The sequence below is a fragment of the Apteryx rowi genome, unplaced genomic scaffold (assembly GCF_003343035.1).
Source record: "Apteryx rowi isolate R43461 unplaced genomic scaffold, aptRow1 scaffold_24, whole genome shotgun sequence".
NCBI classification, from domain to species: domain Eukaryota; kingdom Metazoa; phylum Chordata; class Aves; order Apterygiformes; family Apterygidae; genus Apteryx; species Apteryx rowi.
The window spans coordinates 553,828-576,509 of record NW_020448752.1 but is presented as its reverse complement, the minus strand read 5'-3'; the positions used below and the strand labels follow the sequence as shown (position 1 = coordinate 576,509).

Below are 22,682 nucleotides of genomic sequence, written 5' to 3'. Positions count from 1 at the left end.
AACATGTAGAGTCAAGTAAATACTGTTCACTGTTTAGGCAGGATATTACTTTTACATTACCTCTGCTTGACAGCTGAATTAGCTTTCCTATTACCGAAGTATGTAAATACCCTCCTTTTCTTCGATACATCATCTTACTGACCTTTTTTCAAATAAAGGAGTGCAATACCTATTTTGCTATATTTATTCTACGGTTTTGGAATACAAGGCTTGCTTGCRTAGACTCTAGCCAACATTCTCCTGTTCCATAACTGCCTCCTAAGCATTCATAAAATGCAAATAAAACAAAACTTTGTATTTATGTGATTACCATGTCTCACCTCATCGTTTTCATTTCCACTTGAACTCTTTCTGGAAGACTTATACTGCAAAACACACACAATTATTACTTTAAAATGCAAGTATGGTTTTCATTTGAACCAAATGGCTTGATATTAGCCTGATGTTATTTATTACTGGTAAAGTGGCAGACAATATCTTTTTTTTTTTTTTTTTAAACAGAGTTGTCAAAAGAAAAAAAGAAAAAAAAGGAACATGTAGTTCCTAGGCTAGTCAGGAACTTCTTCACAGAGATTAAAGGGTAAGTGTATTTCAAAAATACATACTGTTACAATGTTAACTCTGATTGTATACATGTCTGAACCTAGTGAAAAGATCAGAGCAACTGTTACTCTGAAGTATTACTTATTAGTAAAAACTGTATAACCCACAAAAGTTACAAAAAGAAACATACTTTAAATATAGCTAAGATTGCTTAGCACTGTAAATGAAGGAAGGATTGCAGGAAGAAAGTTACAGAAATGGTACCTGTGAAAACAAGTGCATTTCATTGCCTGCAAAGCAAATGTAGAGATAGAACTAAATAGTCCTATCCCTACAAAAACAAAGAAATGTGGTATGTGTGTACAACAAGCCTACCTGTTTTTATGATACACTATATAATACAAGTTGCATTAAAAGACTAACTCTGGAACTAGAAAGATGGCTCTCCATCAGAGATCTGACTTAGGTGACACATGCAGGTTGTAGTTAGATGAATTTAAAAAAGGAAGAAAAAAAATCTGACCAGCAACTACGTTATCCTCCTCAAAGTTATAACTCTGAGCACTGYTGGGAGGGTTTACAGCTCCACATTCAACAGCTTAGGTGGAGTCAGGATCCAAAGTTTAACTATAAACTATTCCAGCAAAATTGCATTTTGGTTGATAAAACTGTCTTCAGTAGGAAGGTTCTTTTTAAATAGCTAGCACAACGAAGCTTTTCAGGTACCAGCCAAACTTCTGTGCTGTGTCACAAAAAAAGGTGCTCCGATTCTCACAGGCACAGGCATTTTTCTACTCTTCTGCTGAGTAATATAGCTGTACAATAACAATGTACAAATTGTACAATAAAGATACTCTCCATGTATTTCGGGATGATAATACAAGTAAATTTTCCCTATTCTAAGGATGCCCATTGCAACAATTTGGTATGCATTCTTAAGATACTCATTCACATTTGAAGTCAGTAGAACTCATGTTAGAACACAACTCCCTAAATTCTTGAGGAAAAAAAAATTAATAGTTACTATAACCCACAATATTTCACATACGTAGAATGTTCTGTCTTTCCTGGAATTTAATTTCTTGGAAATTCCCTAGCATTTCGTGAAGGCTATGGTTTAGATATTTGATAGCAAAGACCCAAGACACTAATTTCATAAACCAAATTTAATTTCAACTCAATCTAGCACTGGTCAGAAATATCCCATTTCTCTACCGTGTATGAAAACAAATGCTATCCAACAATGCAGTAAATTTGAATCTGTTTTGCAGCAAGCAGACACTGACACCTGGTGACCAATGATACACACTACAAACAGCAAAATAGCTAATAGTGAATTTCCCCTCTAAAACAAACTGATGTGGAAAGAATCAAAATGCGTAAGTAATTCTTATAATTACGCTACACAAAAAGGTGATGCACATTTCCTTTCCTTAAACTACAAACAAAATTCCTCAAGTTTGACCCAAACCAGGGAAAAACCAAAGACTGAAGGTTAGTTTCTCTTTATCAGAAGACAACTGTAGATTGCCTTCTTTAATCAAAGAATAAACACAAGAAGAAAGCTTTTAGTGGATTTTCCCCCCAGTTTTCCTGCATTCTGACATCACCCCTGAATACATATGTATTATCAAACTCAAAAGAATTAAACGAAAAACTATAATCACATGCAAAATTAAAAGCGCAACAACCTATCTTTTACTTTGTTACACAGTTTCTTTTACTCTCTTCCAAAAAAAAAAAACCAAACCCCCCAAAACCCATCCACAAAATAAGAAAAAGGAGCCTGAAGAAGCCAGGACAAAAGGAAAAAAGAAAGCAAACTAAATACTCCTCTCATATTACCTTGAAATAATCTTTTCTAATTTGTTTACTTCTCCTTCTTTCTTCATTCTGCCAAATCACTGGCTGTGTTTCTGGCCAAAGCTGCTCATCCATTGGATCTTTCTGGTTTTCCAATGGCTGTAAGTTTCAGAAACATTTTTACATGTCAGGTAAATATACAAGTCTGCATTAGCACAAATTATTATGAACTACAATTATAAACTGTTTGGGTCTCCCATAACCTAGCTTTATGACACAAAAATGTTACTCATCTCAATGATGGTCCAAGTGGAAATCACTTACTCCCTTTCAAATTCTAAAACACATTTCATAGAGGAAAAGGCACCTATGAAATAATTAAAAAAAATACCCTTTTCTTCATCTACTGCACTGAGCCTAATTTTCACAGGTTTGCTAGGAAACCAGCTAAGGTTACCATAAATAACTGCTTGCAAAGCCAGTTAGGCATCTAATGTATCTAATTTCTGAATCTGCATATTCACTACACTGGAAAAGGATAGCTATTACAAGACTTTTTTTCTTTTTTCTTTTTCCTTAAGCACCTGTTTGCTGTTCTTATCTAAAAGGTAATACACAGCAAGTGGCAGTATAAAAACCTCTTTAGAACATGTTTGATAATACAGTACTTTGAAGGAGACAGCTAAAGGAGGTTTATTCATAAAATAACAATGAATATGTATGTATATGTATACTCTATGAAAAACAAAAGCAGACAACCCAAAGGAAACATTTCATAAGAAGGACAAGACATACAAAAATTGCATTTCTAAAGCTTTCTTCATTTTAGAATATCAGGCCCTATAAGGCAACCATAAACAACTAACGAATTAAAATGCAAAACAATAATTAAAAAAAAAAACCTCTTCAAAGTTTCACTGCACTTTTATCATGTCATGCAAGTTTCTCAGTGAGTTGTGGAAAGTGAAAGACCTATATAATTCAAACGATTCAGATTAAAAAAAAAAAGAACGAACAGTGTGGTTAGGTAATAAAATAAACTTATATGTAAAGAAATTCAAAAAACAAGTAAACAATATTTATGTCTTATTAGTTTCAAGATCTTAAGTATTTAAGCCTTTAGTATTACATTCTCAACAAAAAAAAAAAAAGCCACCTGCATTACAAACATAACACAAGTGAAATTGTCTTGAAACAGTAAGGGAAAGCTTTTCAAAGGAAATAACAGAAGTTTTACTACGCTTTCTTACTGCTTGATATGGTTTTACATTTAGACATTTACCTGCCAACTGTATGGAGACAATGGAGAATTCCCTTCATCTGTTGAAATACTAAAAATTAAGATAACAGACATTATTAAATTTCCTTACTACATTTCTATATACTGTAACATCAAGTTACTTTAAAAGTCCCAAAAAGCAAACACAATATTAAAATGCAGCTTCTCTGCAACATTATACTACTCTGGTTTGCTGCATAATGATATTACAAACTGTGGCTAGAAGGATGGCAATTTGATTAAAATTTCAAATAGTATTTCACTCTCCTTTATAGTACGCTGACAGTATCTCCTACATAACACTGTGCTTTATTAAGCAAAGGCTATATCTGAATAGTGTTGATTGATCTTAAGAAATCACTAATGCGCCTTAATTGTTTCATTTCTCAAAGAGGCAACCAAACATTTTGTTCAAAGTTAAGAAAAAGTATATTCGTTTGGAAGAACCATATACTTCATCTCATTGTTATCGCCACACAGTGAAGTAGAGRCTTTTCCATAGCAATGAAAGGAACAAACATTTTAGGACAGAATAACAAAACTGCAAAACCTCAGATATATACTGAGGGGCCAAGGACAGTGCCTAACCTTACTATAAGTTTTCTGCTAACAAAGTTTGAAGTTGGTGTCTTCTGTTGGAATCTTTTCGGGAAGCTCACTTCCATTACCCTTACCAGCAACCATTTCATTCGCATCCTGACAACTGGGCGGAAAAYAGGCTTAGAAGCGGGACTGAATGCGAGAAGGTCCTAACACCCTGATCAATTCTAATAAATTCTTAGCAGASAGCAAAACGGCACAAAGTGAGACTGACTTCCGTAACTTCTGTTACCTCGTATTCCTTTTCTTTCCTTTTCTTTTCCATTTATCTTAAATCAATAATCCTACTTTTTAAAGCTGTTAGCTCTGTGGCATAGAAAATTTGTCTGAATGACGCCCATTACCTCGATAAGGAATCTAGTTGAGAATTCCAGAAACTGCTGCAATAAATAATTCAACCCTGCTGTTGATACATGGTTGTATCTATTAACTATGACATGTTTTTACAAGTGGAAATTCTTTAGGGGTGTGACAATCTTTCTGTTCTATTTGTATGCACCTTACCCAATGACTAGGGCTCCTATATATCGGTGCAAAGAAATAACAAGTATTCTGAGACATCTACCTTGTACACACACCTCAAACAAAGTGTAGTTTGTTTGTTTGAAGGAAAAAAAACAAAACAACCCCCAAACCTCAGAGCTGTTTGTTTCATGTAAAAAACAGAGTAAGGCAAAGGTAACCTTCCCTGAATTACCCTATAATACAAAGCCTGACATAGCTGTGCTCTACAGTAGGCGACAGCATCCCAAAGAACAGRAACTGCAGGGTAAGTAACCAAGGACAGGGAAGCTCCAGGTGCAAACGAGCAGCAGTTGCAGCACGGCTCATGTAACCCCAGGACAGGTGCACAACCAACCTTGCAAAATCTCAGACACCAGTGAGAGAGAAGATAGCCAAAACAGGATGCATCACATTGAAATATCGATATCGTGTCCCTTTTCTGTTTGGATGTTTTCCTGATTTGCACCTGGGCTGCACAGAGCTGTAGAGAGCAGTTACCACCCACGGTGCTCTCTAGCAACAACAGCAATAACTACGGGTTCTCGTCTTCCTGATTCAAAGTCAAAGTGGGGTTTGAACACAGGTAGATAGAGAGTCTTTGGAAGATATAGATTTTAAAGGCTGGCAAAAAAATCACAGAAGCCCTCCCCCACTCCATGGACAGAGTTCTCTTTAGGTGGCTGTCAATGACCTCTCCCCCTTCAGCTGAAGGAATAAAAGATTATTTCTTGGCCAAATTGATTCCCAGAACTGGCCTAGGATTCCTTAAGGAAGAGAAAGCCAAAAACTTGCAAGCTTCTCTCTCACTCACATGGGTAGTAAAAGGAAGCTGCAATTTCCCAATTTCCTAGAGACAAGGCTCTGCCCCTTCTCTTGTTTTACATTCACACAAAGAGCACCGGATGTGCGCACAGCTCCTGCAGACAACRGTATTAAGCAGCACAATTCATTGCACAGACTATCAAGAGTGGATTCCTCATTGACACATTCCCCCATAAAAACTAAAGGTTTTCTAGGCTGAACTCCCATCAATACTTTTCCGACAGCTCATAAGAACACAAAAGGACTGCCAGGGTAGAAAATTCAGATGCCTAAGCACAGACACAATGCCATTTTGTACAACTCAAGAGTATCCCAACACATCTCCATGGGACTATCACCTAGGGGACATATGTTTTTCTGGACTGGAACTGGAAGCAAGACAGGATACTTTAGGATGTCTAATGTGCCACTGAATGCCTATGTTTAGGCATCTGAACTGCTCCCTGAATCAGACCCACACATGAGTTTCTGTAGGACATCAACTTTAATGGCTCAGAAGAACACCTTGACTTTTCCCCTGACAGAAAGAAGCTAAAAACCAGATTACCTGTGTAACTTCAATTTCATCTTCAGCTAAAACAATAGGACAGAATATGGCAGGACTGATATGAAATAAATAAACTTAATTTAATAAAATAATGAAAGCTGTGATACAGAAAAGTATATTAATACCATTTTTCAGATTCCGTTGGCTGCTTTGGTCTGTTCCTTGTGCTTACTGAGGCTGAATGATTAAGGAGCCTGGAATGAAAAAAAAATACACATTTATCCAAGAGCTTTGTAGTTAAAGCTCTTTTGAGAGTATACGGTACTGTGTGTGCAACTTTTCCTATAAAGAAAAGGTTTGAACATTAAAGTAGCATTTTTCATAAAATTAGAACACGTGTATTATGCACACATGAAACCCAAGCCCAATCCTGCTTCCACTGAAGTCAACAATGCAGTTTCCAGCTCTTGCAATAGTGCAAGTTTTGAGTTTTAAGCAAGTAAAACTTGATCATAATCCAAACAAAATGAAGGCTCCTCTTACTTTTCCTTGACACACACACACCATCTGAATTGTTCTCACACCTTTGTGAAGTTACGCTGCCCTCAACACAAAAGGCCCCACAGTTCACTAAAAGTAGAAGAGACAGGAGATGGTGGAAGTAAAGCGGATAGGAAATGATACAGAGACTGAGCATAAGAAGTTGGTCAGACTGTAGAAGCGGGTAAGAGGATAGCTAGGTAAGAYGACTGCAAGTGCAAAGGAAATGCAGGAAAAAGAGGGAGGAAAGAGACACATGGAATAGGATTTTAGGCACAGAACGGTAAGAGAAAAGACTAAGGCAGAAAGAAGGAAACAAGGCAGGAATGAACCAGCAAAAATTCCATTTTCCTAAAATGTAATCAATCAAAAAAAGCCTAAACTTGCATATAAATTCAGAAATGTTTTCTCATCTGAAACAAACCCGTACCATGCACATGTGCACACAGGCAGAAGAMATAAGCTCTCTATTTATTAGGAACACTTAAAAACAAACAAAAAACCCTCAAAAAACCAAAACCACCTCCCCCAGACCAGAGAGCAAACCAATCAGAAACACTTTTCAAATTAAACATTTTCAAGTAAGCGTCACGTTGAATAGTAACTAGAATCATTAATTTTGAATTCTAATGTTAAATTATACAGAGAACTAAAATTTATTAAGAATCAGAAAGAACTGGAAGACCAGCAACTATTTAATGGAAGAAAGTAAAATAAAGTAGGCATCTTCATTTTGTATTTCATCATCATTACAGAGGGCAGTACAACAATTAATTTTAAAGGATCAATGATTTTCAGTCAGACATCTGTGATTATTATGATAGCTTTGAGCTGAGTAATCTTATTTCTAGCTTAGATCTCTGTGACTGTATAAACCTCAATTTAATGGGATTATGACAAGTTAAACCTGTAAAACAAGATAATTTACAGTCTGCAGTATCTGCTCCTTATAATTTATTTTCAGAAAGTTAATTCTGAGGGTGCTTTCAGGTATTAAATTATACTATACCCAGAAAAAAAGTTACAAAAAATTAACATTCAGAGCATAGGATGTATCAAACATCATAAAATAAACAAGGCATTTTTGAGTCATTGATTTTCAGGGAGAATTCCCATTTAAATTAGTCTTATCTCTGCAACTGAAGCCAAAGAGAAATTCAGAGAGACTTGTAGCAAGACATAACCATTAGAATAGAAAAAGCTTAATAAATAAATGAAAATCGGAGTCACCTAAGCACTATCACCAAATCTGACYAGCAGTGTAAAGTTGATGATCGTATGTAATAAAGGCCATTACTTTTTAACAATCTCATTAGATGAAGTGTTAGGAAAAGCTATTCAAAATAATGCCAAACATATATATGCTTTTTAGATAAACTATTTCTATAAAACATATACATAATTGATGTTTGGCTTTATTAAAAATTAAGTTTTCCAGTTATGTTCAAATATATTTTACTACTTTGTAAAAAAAGAACAATCTTTTTAAAAACTTCCAGTTTCAAAACTGAAGGYATTGAAGGATAATTAAGCTCAGCATGTCACATTAGTAGTTACTAGTCCAGTCAGAGCTATGAATTTCCTGTGGAACCAGGAACTTAAATTATCAGTTCAAGAAAACTGTAAAAACATAAATCAGTATGMATTTACAGACTTCCACAGACTAAGGAATTCAATGCAAAATAATTCGTTTAGCTGGAAAGGGAAAAAACCCTCTAGTTGTAATAAAAATATAATCTGTCTTAGAGGAAATAAAATACAAAACGGAGTATACAAAATGAAAGTATACGTGGCTCAAATTCTGAAGTTAGGCTCTTTAAGTGTGGTGCTAACGGTGCAAAGATTCCAGCAACCATTTCTGCCAATATTACATCTCATCAAATCCAAAATTTTTTATTTTGTTGGACCAATCATTAGCAAAATGATTCTTATTTATGGTCATACTTAATCCTTAAATAGACTTTTATACATATAGTCATAACACATTAGTGTAAGTATTAGTTAACTGCATACTTATGGTTCACACCAATCACACAGATTCTGCTGTTACATAATTATCGTATAATCTATTGTTTTGAAAAGGTTATGAAACTCATACAAACTTTGAAACATAAATTACTCAACAACACACACACWGATACATATTTGTATACAYGAAACAAAAATCAACACTGTGACTCACTTTTCTAATTCTCATAATCATGCAAGCATAACATCTGCTCCAAATTRCTGACTAGATGGGAGATAAAGGTGATGGCAAGACAAACTATGTTATCAGGAAATATTTTCCAAGGCTTGAGATTAAATAAGTGGAATCTCTTCTAAACCCTCTCTTTTGCTTGCATTTCCTGAGTAAACATAACATCACGCTTAAGAGACACAAATGAAGCGAATGATGCTAATTACTTTAAGAATAGCTGCCTCCAAGTTTAAACAATTAAGAACTATCTGGGATCTATAAAGCATGTAAGGACACAATAGCTTTTACAGTGGGACAGAGAAATAACTCCTGACAGATTTTAAACTCAAGAGTCAAGACTCCCTTCCTTTGAGAACAGTCTCCTGTCTTCACATATGCCTCGCTGCTTTGTGACAGTAAGATGCACTCTTGCGGATACAGACTGCTTTAGAAAGTCACTGCTGTCTGCTGAGCATCCGTACTTCACATTCAGGCAAAGTGAACCCTCCCTAAGGAAAGTTATTTAAGCTGAGATACTGTACTTTCTGTTGAAACAGATCAGGAGTATCCAGAGTAGAGTTAGAGTTTCATCTGACAAGGTGACAAACTTTGAAATCACTTGATTTATCACATACATGTCTGACCATAACCTATACAGTCCCATTCTGGATTTCTTGTCTCCTGTGAGGTTTTTGTATCTGCTATTTCCTCCCTCATGGCTGTCAAATACAAAACAAGTTGTCACCAGTTATGCTAATTTGAAAGTGATCACTTTAAAATCAAAAGCTCTAAAGAACCTTTTGCCTGAGGCTCTGCACTTGAGGTGCTGCACTTCCATATTCAAAGACAACCACTGGAGATAAAACATGCCAAAGGTGAAGGAAATTGAGCTTCTAGTTTGAACTCAATCTGCTTTGGACAGTTGTCCAATTTAATGAAATATTTCCCTTGCATTTCATCTTAACTAACAATAAAAGCTTTTCCATCTATTTTTTATTGTAAAAATTCTTAGGCTAACTTAGTCAGTTCCTTTATTCTGGTTTTGTTCAAGACAAGGCCCAAATTGGTTCTTTTGTCCATATTTTATCTTTGGAAATCTGAAGATCTACAAGCACTATATACCTTGATGCACGTCCTGCCGCCCTTGTCCTCTGGAAGAGCTTTTCACTGAATGAAGTCCTATAGCTTAATGGCCTTCGTCTGTATTCACATTTCATGTACATCAAAGCCAAAGACGGAAGAAGGAAGCACGACAGGTTGATGGGAGAGGACAAGGAAGTCAATAGCATAGCAAGCAAAAAGAAAAGAGAAAGACTGCATAATATTAAAAGAAAATACACTGAATGAACAGAAATATGGTTAGTAAGAAATTACTTCATGATGCACACTTACTCTGAGAATTCCATTTACTCAGGTTGAACAGTACATATTTTCCACAAATAAATTCAGAAATGTCTTGACTTAATTTCTAAATATTATTCTTATTGCTGTTCACAGCAAGAAATTATAAATTCACAAAACTATGGATTCACTGAATTACACTTTACTAACTTTAAGTAATTACGATTTTTTAAATTAGAAGCTATTTTGTACCTATGTATTTAATGATAAATAAGCAAGCTTTAAAATATAAATGCTAAACTAAGAAGTAAAACTTAACAAATAAAATTATGTATGTATGACCAGTTCAAGAGCAGAGTAGAACCATTAACAAGATAGCTGAGTAAGTTACAACCATGTTTAACAAAAGTAAAACTGAAGCTGCAATACTTGAGAAGAGGAGTGGCTTGGTATTTCAAATGATTAGATACCCAGGAAATATTAAAAAGGATACCCAGGAAATATTAAAAAGAAACAAACAAACCCCACATGCAATACATACTACGTTTCTATATGATGGTTGTTTAAGAAACAACACTAAGATTCTCCCTCTATTCATATACTAAGCAATATAGGAAAGAATTATTTTTTTTTCCTTTTGGCAATATTTTTGTTAATAAAAAAAATATTAGCATTAAGATTTCATTCTTTTTTTCTTCCCAATGGTCATGACCAAATGCTTAAATACACTGGACAGTTAAGTGAAGCGTAATTTATCTTTTCTTCACGCAGTACTGCTGTTATCTCAACTAATATGAAACATGGGTGAATTCTTAAACATCTGCAATGCATAGTATCAAGATATCACCTTCCCTAAGGGCTTCATGTGTATTGCAACTATCTTCAGAGAAAAACAGCAGCACAGAATCTTATCACTATACAGAAATTCAAAATAAACAAAACCTGTTCTGAGGTTGAATCCATTACATCAGGGTTAATAAACTGTTACTTAACTACAACTATCATTTTTCAGAAAGACAGCTTACTGTCTCAGAAGTACCTCACTGGTTATTTTCCTGCTTGGTAAAGGAACCAGAGAACACAGTTCCTACCCTAATCCAGCCACATCCTATGCCCCTTCAGGTACTCCTTCCTGCTTTTCCTTTGGCCCATTTGTTAACTTGTTCTGCTGCTTTCCTTCATCCTGCTTCTTGTTCTATTTTTCCTTTTCAAGGAACTTTCAGCTGTGATGCCAACATGAAGTGGAGGAAGTCAGATAGTTCATCAGGATGAATACTCATGCTATTCAAATCCTGCATATATATGCTCTGTTATTTGAGAGAAAAGTATTTGAACAAATTTCCCCTTCAATCCATAGGAAAYGTGGATGGAGGAACTACCACCCAAATTGCCTTTATTTCAATACAATAACCAGCCCCACACAAACTGCATGCGGGTTCTGTAAACAGAGATAAATTAAGGCAAGATAATGCGAATACCTCACTAAATCTCTTCATACCAACATCACCCATGCCTACATAAGTGTCTTGCCGGGGGGGGGGGGGGAATAAAAAAAATAAACCAGAAAAAAAAAGAAAACACAAGAGACTTTCCACATTCATCTCTTCCTTTCCACATGATTCATAGAGCTGCTTCTCTAAACAGCAATTTTATGTAAAGAAATGTATCTTGGAAGTATCTTGGAAGAGTCTATTGATTAAGCTGTTATATAGCTGGATAAAACTATTCTCAAAATGATGAAGTGTCAAGAACTTTTGGGCATAAGACAGGTTAAAGAATAAATTAATTGTAACATACAAGTTATCTAACCTAATATTGTAATACCTGTGTTTTTGTTCTTGCTGCAGTAACTGAGCTGCTATTTTTCTCAGATCAGTCACTTCTTTAATTTCATCATCTTCTTCAGCCAGCAGCTGTTCTTTCTGAAGTCTAAAAAATTAAACATTACCTCAGTTTTAAAGTTTATAGTTTTCTTTAGATTATGGAAATCAAAGTATATTCTTTAGTCAAGCAAGACAGAAACAGGTACGTCACTGGACAATAACTAAAAAGTCCTTCCTATAAGCTTGTTTTCTGTCCAAGTAGGAATACTTCGCATGTCTATAGATTTCTTTCCTCCATATGCAACGAGTTTAACGCCCCCCTCTCCGCCCCCCCAAGCCTTCCCCCAAAAGATCTAGATTTACCTTTTTTCATCTCCCCACTCCTCGTTCCGTTCTGTCTTCTGGGTTTTCTCAGGATGTTTCCCCCGCTCCTYACATATGGTGAAAAATAAACTTAGAATTCGATTTAAAAAAAAGAACCACTGAACAGTTTTTCTTATATCAAGTTACAGTACCTTCATATACGACAGCAATGGTCCAATCTGTATATCTCCTTGCTCAGGAACAGCTCCCTCTTCTGCATTCGGATCAATATAATCATACACCTCCTGGTCTAGTGAGGATTGATGAAGAGTGGAAAAGATAACATTAAGCAGTTCTCTGAACCAAGTGTTATTCCTGAGAGAGAGAGGTACTTATGAAAAATGTCAAATAAAGATTATACAGTGAAATCCTGTCTTCCCTAAATAGAAAGGATCTTTTTCTTTCTTTCTGGTCTTGTGTATTTATGATTTTATTATGTTGTTTACCGAGATGATAAAAATACAGTTCCAACATGCCATTGTATCTTTTGTGCAATTTTGTTAAATTATATTACCTAAGCAAGAGTATTTCTGTTACCTAAAATGACAAATGCACAACAGATATTACCTTTCTGTGGATCGAGTTTACTTCCCACTACATGATTGTCATTCCTTAATGTCTGTTCCCGTGTTGATTCTGATACCTGGGAGTGAAGGCTGATTGTATCATCATCAGATGGCTGCAAAAACAGTCACACTTATTACAAAATATTAATCACATATGATATGATTTGCTAATAAACAATACATAGTATAAAAGATCCTATCATGAGGGATGCCTCCTAGGGCAGAGAAAATAACATCAAGTCAGTATCTTTTTGGGAATGACAGTACACTGTGTGAAAGGACTGTTCGGTTTCCTTTGAAATACAGCATCTTGTTCAAAGAGCCCTAACCCAATACTGGTCAACAGGCTGAGCAAACTAACTCGGGTACTTTTCCATCTAAAACCTCCAACCACTTTGATCCTTGTTAGACTAATGATAAAAATCACAGCTTTACTTTCAATCAGTTTGACTTTTCATAATAAAACTTGTAATACTCCTTGTTCTACAGTGTTCTACAAATATAGCTCTGCATTTGCAGTTATTCTTTTTAAATTGGGACACAGTACTATCAAAGTCTTGTTTCATAGCACTCAGTTTTGACATTGGTAGTATTAACTACAACTGGCTAAACTTTGATCTCTACAAATACACAGATATGTTGTGGGGACTTCTGTTCTTCACTTTAAACCTAGTGTGTCATTCAGAAGTTCATATTAAAATTTAAACAACAAGAAGGATTACTAACACATACAAGCACTCAAGTTTAGTGAAAATGCATTTTCATTTTCCTCTATTTTATTAATAGCAAAAGCAAATGTCACATATGTTTTGTCCTCTGTGTAAAACGTGACTGCATTTTTCATATCTGAAAAGATCTGAACAATTCCTTAGATCAGAACTCAATTTTAAAATGTATAAGAGTTTGGACTGGAATGAACCTAAACTGAAGAACTCAAAGCAATGAAGGTTTTATATGTCTAATACTGCTAAGGTTTAAACTCAGTGACAAATACTTGAAGGATGTAACTGCAACTTAATTAAGCATTTCTCAAATGATGCAAAATACAGAGGAACAAGACTGTTCTATAAAACAGAATTTAGACAAATTTAACAGTGAAAAACACTCACTTCTGTTGTAGACAGCCTTTTATCCCCATTATCACTTCCAATGCCAGAGTCTGGTCCATGATTTTTATTGGGATAAAAGTCCTCCATGCTATTTAAAAAATAAGAATTGAACAAATAGTTAGTTTCACTTTTCTGAAAGAATATATACGTCCTCTTTAATACATGTTCTCTATACTCATCTACAGCTGCTGCTACAGAATTTTTGCACATCCCATGCACACAGATGAAAAATTCTTCATCTCCTGAAAGAGTTGTTAAAAAAAAAAAAACCTATCAGAGAAAAGTTAAAAAGATTAATGAAGGCACTCTGTCCATATGTCTCTAATTTCAGATTTGTTCTATGTTTCATTCTAAAATATTGTCTTTGGAGAATTTAAATATTACTTTCTTTGAAGTACTACAGTTCCTTATATTTCATTGGCAGATGTGATTTTCTATTAGTAGCAAACATATTCCCTAATGTACTGCCACACTGTAACAGTTTAAATCTGCTTAAATATCTACTATTTTTTTTCTCTCTAAATGTATGCCTTCCAAAGATTACTAACACAGTAGACAGAAGACTGGCAGCATTAGGAAGGTGTGCTTTTCCAGCTGTGCATTGCAGAGCTTGGTTTATATGGTTTATATTTATTATCTGGAAATTGTATCAAACAAAATCTCACTATTACAGAGATGTTGTACAGCAGTAATATCCATGACTTCATTCCTTTTGCAACACATTGTATAGCTGTAGCCTTAAGTTTGGTGTAGGCTTTTGGGGAGCATGTGTGGACCACAGCTTCCAGGAGCACTTAGAAGCATTCTATGGACGCTGTGGCCTGACCACCTATGGCAGAGCTGCCCGAGATCATGGACTGAATCTCATGCTTTGGATGGTTCTGTGTAAGCTTTATTCATAATTTTATCTTTCCTTCAGCACTGAAAGAAAGTGGCACAGGTTGCACATAATATTTTAAGCAAATAGGCAAAAATAGAGCATTATTCCACATGGTTACTCAAGTTAAGAAGCCAAGCAAGAAGTGCTACATTTTTTGACTTCAGGAATAATCCAATCAACAAATCTAAGATATTTCACTGATGTTTAAATTAGTTTCCATTAACAAGTTTGCAAGGCAGACTTTTCATCTAACAGACTAACTCTATATTCAGGGCACATATGGGAATGTACCATCAATGTTTTTGACAAATCTGGGTGAGAAATAGAAAGCTGAGTTTTTCAATAAACTGAAACTACATCTTTGTTCTAACTTTCAAATCTTTAGTGAGAATAATGAAAAAATTTCATAGTAACCCAGATGGTCATTAAGCTTCTAGTAACACAAACTTATATAGTATAACTTCTAAGTAAACAACCTTTAAACTACTGAAATTACAGCTATTAAACTATAATGAACTTATTGTGGTACRTTCCCTCTTGTTCCCCAAGGATCACATCATAGCAATACCAAAGTGAAAAAAACAAACCCCAAAACCAAAACAAAAACCCCACACCACTTACCTGTCTGTGAGTGGCTGGGAGGGGATTCGTTTACCCAATGATGGAAGATCTAAAGAATCTGGTTTTTTATCTATTCTGAGGCACGCCTGAATGCTGAGGAATTTAAATATATGTACTTTACCCTTTAAACATATCTGTTTGGAAACAAAAAAAATATTACATAGCATGTCTTTTGATAATGCACCCAACCAAAACCTTCTACACTGATAAGTTAACGCCCACAATTTCCTACTAGGAAAAATACAGCTAAAAAAAAAATTTGGTAATAACTTAGAACAGCTCCCCTTTCTTAAGATCCTAATGCACCTAACCTAAATACAATGTTTTCATACTAACCTGGGCTGGTGGAATCTGCATTGGATTGTTATCCAAAACTATTACTTGTAGATGACGTAGCTTCCTGTAACAAATTGGAATTTCTGTAATTTTATTACAAGAAAAATCCAGCTTTACCAAGGGAAGGTCTCCTAATTCTGTAATGGAGGAAAAGAAAAAAAAATCAGCTATCTACTTAACACTTTACATAATTTACCTACATGAAAGAAAGGATAAGAAGAACCTTACCATCTGGCAACATGTGGAGATTATTTCTTCTTATGTTTAATTCTCTAAGTGACTGTAGTTTTCCTATCTGCTGGGGAAGGACCTGAAGTTCATTGCAGCTAACATCCTAAGTAAAATAAAATGAATGAATGAACTGAACATCTTAAATGGAATTAAATGAAGGAAAACTGCAATCAAAACTATTATAAAGCATATCACAGAAAAGACATCCGATCTTTCCTGCTTTTTCCCCACAAGTGGAAGAAATATTGTAACACAGACCTCACTGTTCCTTCACAACTTCAGCAATTTATGTTTCAGGAACTCACTTGAAAAGGTTAAAACAATAAATAAGGACTGGCTTTGAGATTTATACAGGAGCCTAGAAATCAAGAGAGCCTGGTGTAGTTCTCATGTCAACTAAAAACTTCATGTGTTATTGCAGGCAAACGATTTGGATTCTGTTCCTTTCATAAAAATTACTCTCCTTCCTTATAAAATTTGAACCAGTGCAACTAAAAGTTTACAAAAGCAATAGCATGCTCACCAACTTTTTGGGTTCAGTCACTAGAGGGTGACAAAGCTGCACCAAATCAACACAGTTTACAGCTACTTCTACCACTAACTTATTTAGTATTTGTGTAGGTAGTCCATACTGAGTCAGCAATCATATTRATGTAAGACAGACAGTTGCTAACCTATTTTATTACTAATTCAGTAAAACTGATTTCAGCGACTAGTTTCTTAGATGTAGGTAACAAAGCAGAGTTAACTATCTACCCAATGAAAAAACAGAAGCTAATTTTGAAGCCTAGCTGAGAAACAACCAGAAGCTAGGCCTTAACGAGAAAAATCCACCTTCTTCCTCCTCTACACACTTCCAGAGCTTCAGCATAGGCACAGCTCCTGTGCTCTTGGCAGTAGAAACGTCTGCACAGAGCCAGATGTCTATGAAACTACAGGTTGCCTGGAATGAGCTGTTGCATAGCTATTTTGAGTTCTTCTCTGTCCCCAGCACCCAAGTTAAAATAGGATTCCTTTCCTGAAAGCATCTTTTCGCATCCATATTGCTTTGTTGTCAACTTTTTAAAATATAAATTATTTATGTTCTCAATAAGTACAACATAGATATTGGACTGTAACTCTTTGGTATGTCCTTAATCTATGTCATCAAGCATATACTCCAGGTTTAACATTTATGAAAAAAGGCAAAAGTACCACAGCTGCAATTCTAAGAAACATTCACTTTCTGTAAATAGCAGTGATTCCATCTTGAAATCTTAAAACACTGAAGAGAACATTAAAGGATTTCTTATTTCTAATTCACCAAAAACAGAGTAGAAGACATCAGAAAAGCCTCACAAACATTCAGAATATCTCATATTACTTGCAAATTAAAAAAAGAAACGTTGATTTATAGCTCAAAAATTACATCACATTAAAAGAAAACTCCAGGGCACACTTGAGACAGGACATATCCTGGAAATATGATAAGAAATTGCAAATACTGAAAGGTCAGATTAAGTCCAAGCACCATTTCTCTATCAAACCTTTTTAGAGTAGTTAAAGTCATTTCATTCGGAGAGAAGCAATGGCAACAAGTGAGAGAAAAAAATTCCTGGCAAGGCAACAGAGCAAATCTTGACTTCTCATAAGATCGCCTTCCCTGCTTCAGTGAGTTCTCGATCCGCTTTTACAGCTTAGCTTTAGCATAACTGCTTTAAAATTCTTCACAACAAAAACAGGCACTTCGTTTTCAAGCAAGGCTTACATCTGTATACGCCAACGTTGAGTCAAGGAACAAAATGGATTCTTCAACTATGTGTCTGAAATTTAGCCTTTCTCTCTTTAAAATGCTTCTTTAGTCTCTAGAGAGACTAGACTCACCTAAGGAAGATACTAAGAAAATGACAAAGAAGGAGCTTGAGTTTAATCTGTCTTTTCACTTTTGAGAAGCTTTGGAGACTGTCATATTTCCTTACTGCCAAGAGACACAATGCTCTAGGCTACACACTCCTTGCACTTGTACCACCAAGGATACATAAGTCACTCCAAAGTAATATGCAAAAATAAACTAATTACAACTCACTTTTTCTCCCCTGAGAGGCGAGAGGAAACAAAAGTGGAATTCTATTCCTGACTGATTAAAAACTTTGTTCTAGTCTCACGTGAAAGGAGCAAAAATTTAGTAAGAACTTATTTAACAATATTTAACACACAATGTATGAAGATTTTAAGGGTATCAAAAAAAAGTACATTCAATATCTAAATTATTTATTACCACCTAGAAATAAGATCTGTTGATAATTGCCCACTATTCTCTAAAGTACAACCTTAATACTCAGTAACCATCAGAAAAAACCAAACAGGTTATGAAGAAATAAGGAAAGCAATAGAAGACAAAACACAAAACTTCAGGGTGCCATTTAATAAAATCACGTTGCACAGACAGCTGAACTGGGAATACCACACATCACTAGTTACCCCAGCCCAAATAAAGTAATAGCAGAACTGGATACGAATGCAAAACAGGACAACAAAGATGGTATGATATTACATGTATAAGAGGACAGACTAAACAGACTTCAATTCTTCATGGAGGAAAAAGATTCCTGATAGTATATAAGAAAAATCACCTCCTGTAAAGGCGGTAAACATAGAAAAAAAAAATCACCTTTTTAACAATATACAAAATAAAAGCTCAAATGAAATAATGCAAAGAGCAGTTTTATTTATGAACCTATTAATCTTTAGTTAATCCACCATACTGATTRGCTTATCCCAACTTTTGAAGTTCTGCAATAAATATTACTTCTGTAATTTGAGATCAAACACAGAAAATGCAGTAACTAAGTTTACATTCTGCACTCCTATATGTAAAAATGATCATGAATCTACATTTTTCTTACATTGCAAATAGGCTGCTTATAGTTTAAGTGTACTTAATACAGTGGTTTGCAATTATACTTACCAATTCCATTAGATCTCTCAGCTTTCCAATTTCTTCTGGAATGGAGACCAGCTTATTATTACTGACTACCAAAACTTTAAGTGGAAGATCAAACAGGTATTTTGGCAACGTTGATAAAAGATTTCGACTTGAAAGAAAAAACAAACAAACAAACAAGAAAGGCTAGATTATAATATTCTCTTTAAGCTCAACAGGAGTSTGAGGTGCACATTGTACAATATTTCTCCTACTCTAGAAGATATTCTCCACTTATTACAATTTCATCTAAGTTTAAGCTACAATCTCCATCATGAATTCCTTACCGGATAAAGCTTCTCTTAGCTAAATAAGTTGTAGGTCCCCATCTCATTTGGTAAATGCGGATGTACTATAACTGAATCTCCTAACAATAAAGCGTACACACAGAGAAATCTGTCGAAAGAAACAAAAAAGCCCGCTGACCTATAAACGTAGCTGTAAATAACACCAGTAAAAGCACAGGGTATTCTAGCTTGCATTCTTGAAGCTCCATGGAATGGCATCCGGCTGCATTTCCTCTTCTTGATGGAGAGGTGCAGCTAATCTAGCACCTTGTCATGAATGCTGTCACTCTATTAATACTGCATCTGGACAATAACAAATCTTTCACCCATATTAAGTCAACATGGATCAAATACTGACAACATGACCACATTTCTGCTGAAATAATTATGGCATATAATATTCAGTTTACGCTTGATATTTACTTCTATGCTGTTTCTGATACCTTCAGAAGGACCAACTGATCTGACAGTCTACCAATATAAACTTCATGTTCTCAACAAATTGGAACTGGCAGAATTTATACAAGATCACTGCTTCTCACATCATGTAGCTACAGCTCTCCTGAGCCATTACCAAAAGCCCTAAACATCTATTTATTACTTTGCTGAGCAATGGTCTGGAAGGTATGTTTTAATTAATGTTGATTTCTGCTGTGTGCATCATTTTCCAACTGCATGCACATACGCCTGCTATATTAACAGGAAAGGTATTATTGCTGACAATTTAATTTAAATTGCTTTCAGAAAAGCTACCAACTGCAGGCTGCCTCCTGCCAGAAATTCATGTTATTTTTTTCTGGTCAACTTGTACATTTAAAAAAAGCCATTGGAAAACCAGCTTGTTCAGATGTGGTAGGAAAGCAATTGCTTTCATACATAAAAGTGAAAAATTTCCAGCAGTTTCAAGTGTCCAGAAGCCAGAAGTTCTATTTTGCAAGAACCTTTTGAAGGCTAACATTTGTTTTCACACTATGTTAAGAAAAAAAACCCAAAGTTTTAAAGTGTTTTTGTGTAATGGGATTGTATCAGAACATTGCTTTCATATTGAAAACCTAAACTTTTTCAACCACCCCTCTACATGACTATAGCTTATACGTCTGCAAGAACAACAAAATCACTACACCCCTGCAACATTTCAGCTTCGAAGTAGTGCAATTTTGACAATGTAAGCAGACAGTAAAATGGTATCACTATCCTTATAAAGAGCAATGCATCTTTGCTGCTAATACTAAGTGGAAGGAAAAAAAAGTAAGTTTTAGGTGTAGGTTTGCAATAAGCTTCTTTTTGTTTTGCATTTCAGGCAAATGAGACTGTCTTTTTCTGATTGGTGATCTGTTAGCATGTGTGGAAAGCAAAAATATCATGTGCAAGTAAATGAAAATTTTTTTTATTTGCTTAAAAAAAACCCTTTGCAATGAAACTGTAATTCTCTGCATGACTTAAATCAGTTACCTCTGAAGTTCTTTTGAAAAAAAAGGAGCTGCCTACTTTACAGTGAATTGCATAATACTTTTCTTTGCTCTTCTGCATACAAAATTAGAATTTGAGATCATGTGGTTTTCTTCTGTAATCACAATACTGAAAATAGTAAGCCAGTATTTCAGCCTGTGCTTAACTACTGCCTGTCCACATGTTCATGCATTCTGAAAACAGTCCTCAGACGTTAGCACAAAAACAAAGAAAAATCAAGGTATGGAAAACGGCCATTAAATAAGGCAACTCCAGAAATAATATGCAATGCTCACTTAGAACCAGATGCTCCTTTATTTCTGTATCAAGAATTGTATTCAGCACCTCAGTTACCATCAACACAGAAACATGCTTTTGCTGTTCTCTGAAAGAAATTAGGTCAAGTTTCTTCCAGAAAACACTGCAGTTTTATCATGTCATTACTATTCTTTAAAACCTCCACACAGCAGGCAATTCTTGGAAATTATCAGTATAACTACTGATATTTGGAGATTAAGACATAGTTAATGGTTTGGTTTTTTTCCTTTTCCTTTCCAAGTGTTAATTCAAAAAGTAATTTGAAATTTGTGCAAAAAGTTATTGCTGGAACAAAGCTCATATGTTAAATAGTTCCTGGTTGAAAAGACTGCTTTGGACTTTAGACAGTCAGTATAAAAAACAGAAGATATGTTTTCCTTGTGGAAAACAAGGTCTCAATTCTTTATGGAAGGGTTCCTCTAGATTCCTCTGCTTCTGTACATTTATATAGTACTTTAGATGAACTCCAGTAGAGCTCATATTCATTTTCGATTCTTCTGAGAAGATCCAGCTGTATGTTTCCCAAGTCTAAAAATAGCAATGGAGGTGACTAATGTACAAAATGAGTAGGGTCTTCTGGCCAGAGTAATTTACCCTCTTGAAAAAAAAACAAAACAATGAATTTCTATATATGTAGTTTTTAATCATAGTCTACCTGCATAACATTAACAACAAATAAAACTTCCCAAACTCTCTTTATAGAGAAAACTCTCCCCCAAACTCTCCTACTGTAGTGTACTGCCTGAAGTTTCATGATGCTGTCAACTCCTTCCCACAAGGGAAGCAACAAGAACTGCTGGTCTAAAACACCAAGAATATGTCAAACAACCAACAGAATCATTTTATCTGCCTGGGAGAAAGCAAGGGCACAAGGGCACTTGATGTCCTAATGAAGTAAGATGCCACCACTCCAATGAAGCACAGAAGTAAGAATGACAAGGGTTACTCACCTAATGTTAAGGTAAGTTAGCATTTGCAAATTTTTAATAGATTCTGGAATGGACTTGATGCAATTGTGATACAAATTTAAAGTTTCAAGTGGTGCAAACAGCCAGACATCAGAAGGAATTTCAGTAAATCTGTTCTTTGAAAGATCTGGGAACAAAGAAAAAGAAGTAATTTTTAGTCAAAAATTTGCCCACAATAAGAGGATGTGCAAATACCCACAGTTATTCTTGTCATGCTTCTAAAAATTAAGGTGTTGCAGGAAGTCTAAAATAGTTTGGTTTTACTAAAGGCTACTGGATAAAACAAACACAATAAACACAAAAAAAGACTATACCAACTATAAAATTAAGAACACTTAAATGCAACTGAATATCAGTTATGTTTTTCCCTCCTCTCAGTCTTTGTTTTGTACAACTGTTCTGATTTTTTTTCATTCAAGGCACAACAGTAAGTCACAAACTGCAACCCAAGTAAACAGATAACTTTTTCTGTTCTTGACAGTTACATTAGAAGCTAATTTCACTGTGCATAACACCTGCAACGATAAAGCCAAACTGGCACAAAATACTTATGTATTTATTCAGCTAGAGATCTACAATTCTTACTTAAATATTTATTCTTTATCCTAAGCACAGTTACTGGTCTGTTCTCCAGTTTCACATTTATAACTTAGCTCAAAAGAGAATAAAAC

At 35.0% G+C, this 22,682-nt stretch overlaps 1 protein-coding gene across 2 annotated transcripts in view; it reads right to left on the bottom strand.

Annotated features, from left to right (window-relative positions):
- The window catches only part of LRCH2 (leucine rich repeats and calponin homology domain containing 2), a 35,620-nt gene extending 13,485 nt beyond the window's left edge, over nucleotides 1-22,135 (bottom strand). Inside the window, exons 1-15 of one of the 2 annotated variants that reach the window (XM_026066174.1) lie at nucleotides 21,994-22,135; nucleotides 18,975-19,101; nucleotides 16,025-16,130; nucleotides 15,797-15,933; nucleotides 15,461-15,594; nucleotides 13,960-14,047; nucleotides 12,852-12,963; nucleotides 12,437-12,534; nucleotides 12,285-12,352; nucleotides 11,923-12,027; nucleotides 9,880-9,957; nucleotides 6,224-6,292; nucleotides 3,629-3,677; nucleotides 2,389-2,505; nucleotides 321-365 (exon numbers count right to left, since the gene is read on the bottom strand). In XM_026066174.1, the coding sequence (XP_025921959.1) occupies nucleotides 321-365; nucleotides 2,389-2,505; nucleotides 3,629-3,677; nucleotides 6,224-6,292; nucleotides 9,880-9,957; nucleotides 11,923-12,027; nucleotides 12,285-12,352; nucleotides 12,437-12,534; nucleotides 12,852-12,963; nucleotides 13,960-14,047; nucleotides 15,461-15,594; nucleotides 15,797-15,933; nucleotides 16,025-16,130; nucleotides 18,975-19,101; nucleotides 21,994-22,016 (1,356 nt within the window). In that variant the 5' untranslated portion in view covers nucleotides 22,017-22,135. The remainder of the gene's footprint in view (nucleotides 1-320; nucleotides 366-2,388; nucleotides 2,506-3,628; nucleotides 3,678-6,223; nucleotides 6,293-9,879; nucleotides 9,958-11,922; nucleotides 12,028-12,284; nucleotides 12,353-12,436; nucleotides 12,535-12,851; nucleotides 12,964-13,959; nucleotides 14,048-15,460; nucleotides 15,595-15,796; nucleotides 15,934-16,024; nucleotides 16,131-18,974; nucleotides 19,102-21,993) is intronic. The other variant, XM_026066173.1, reaches the window with a different exon arrangement.
- Nucleotides 22,136-22,682: the final 547 nt, after the last annotated feature.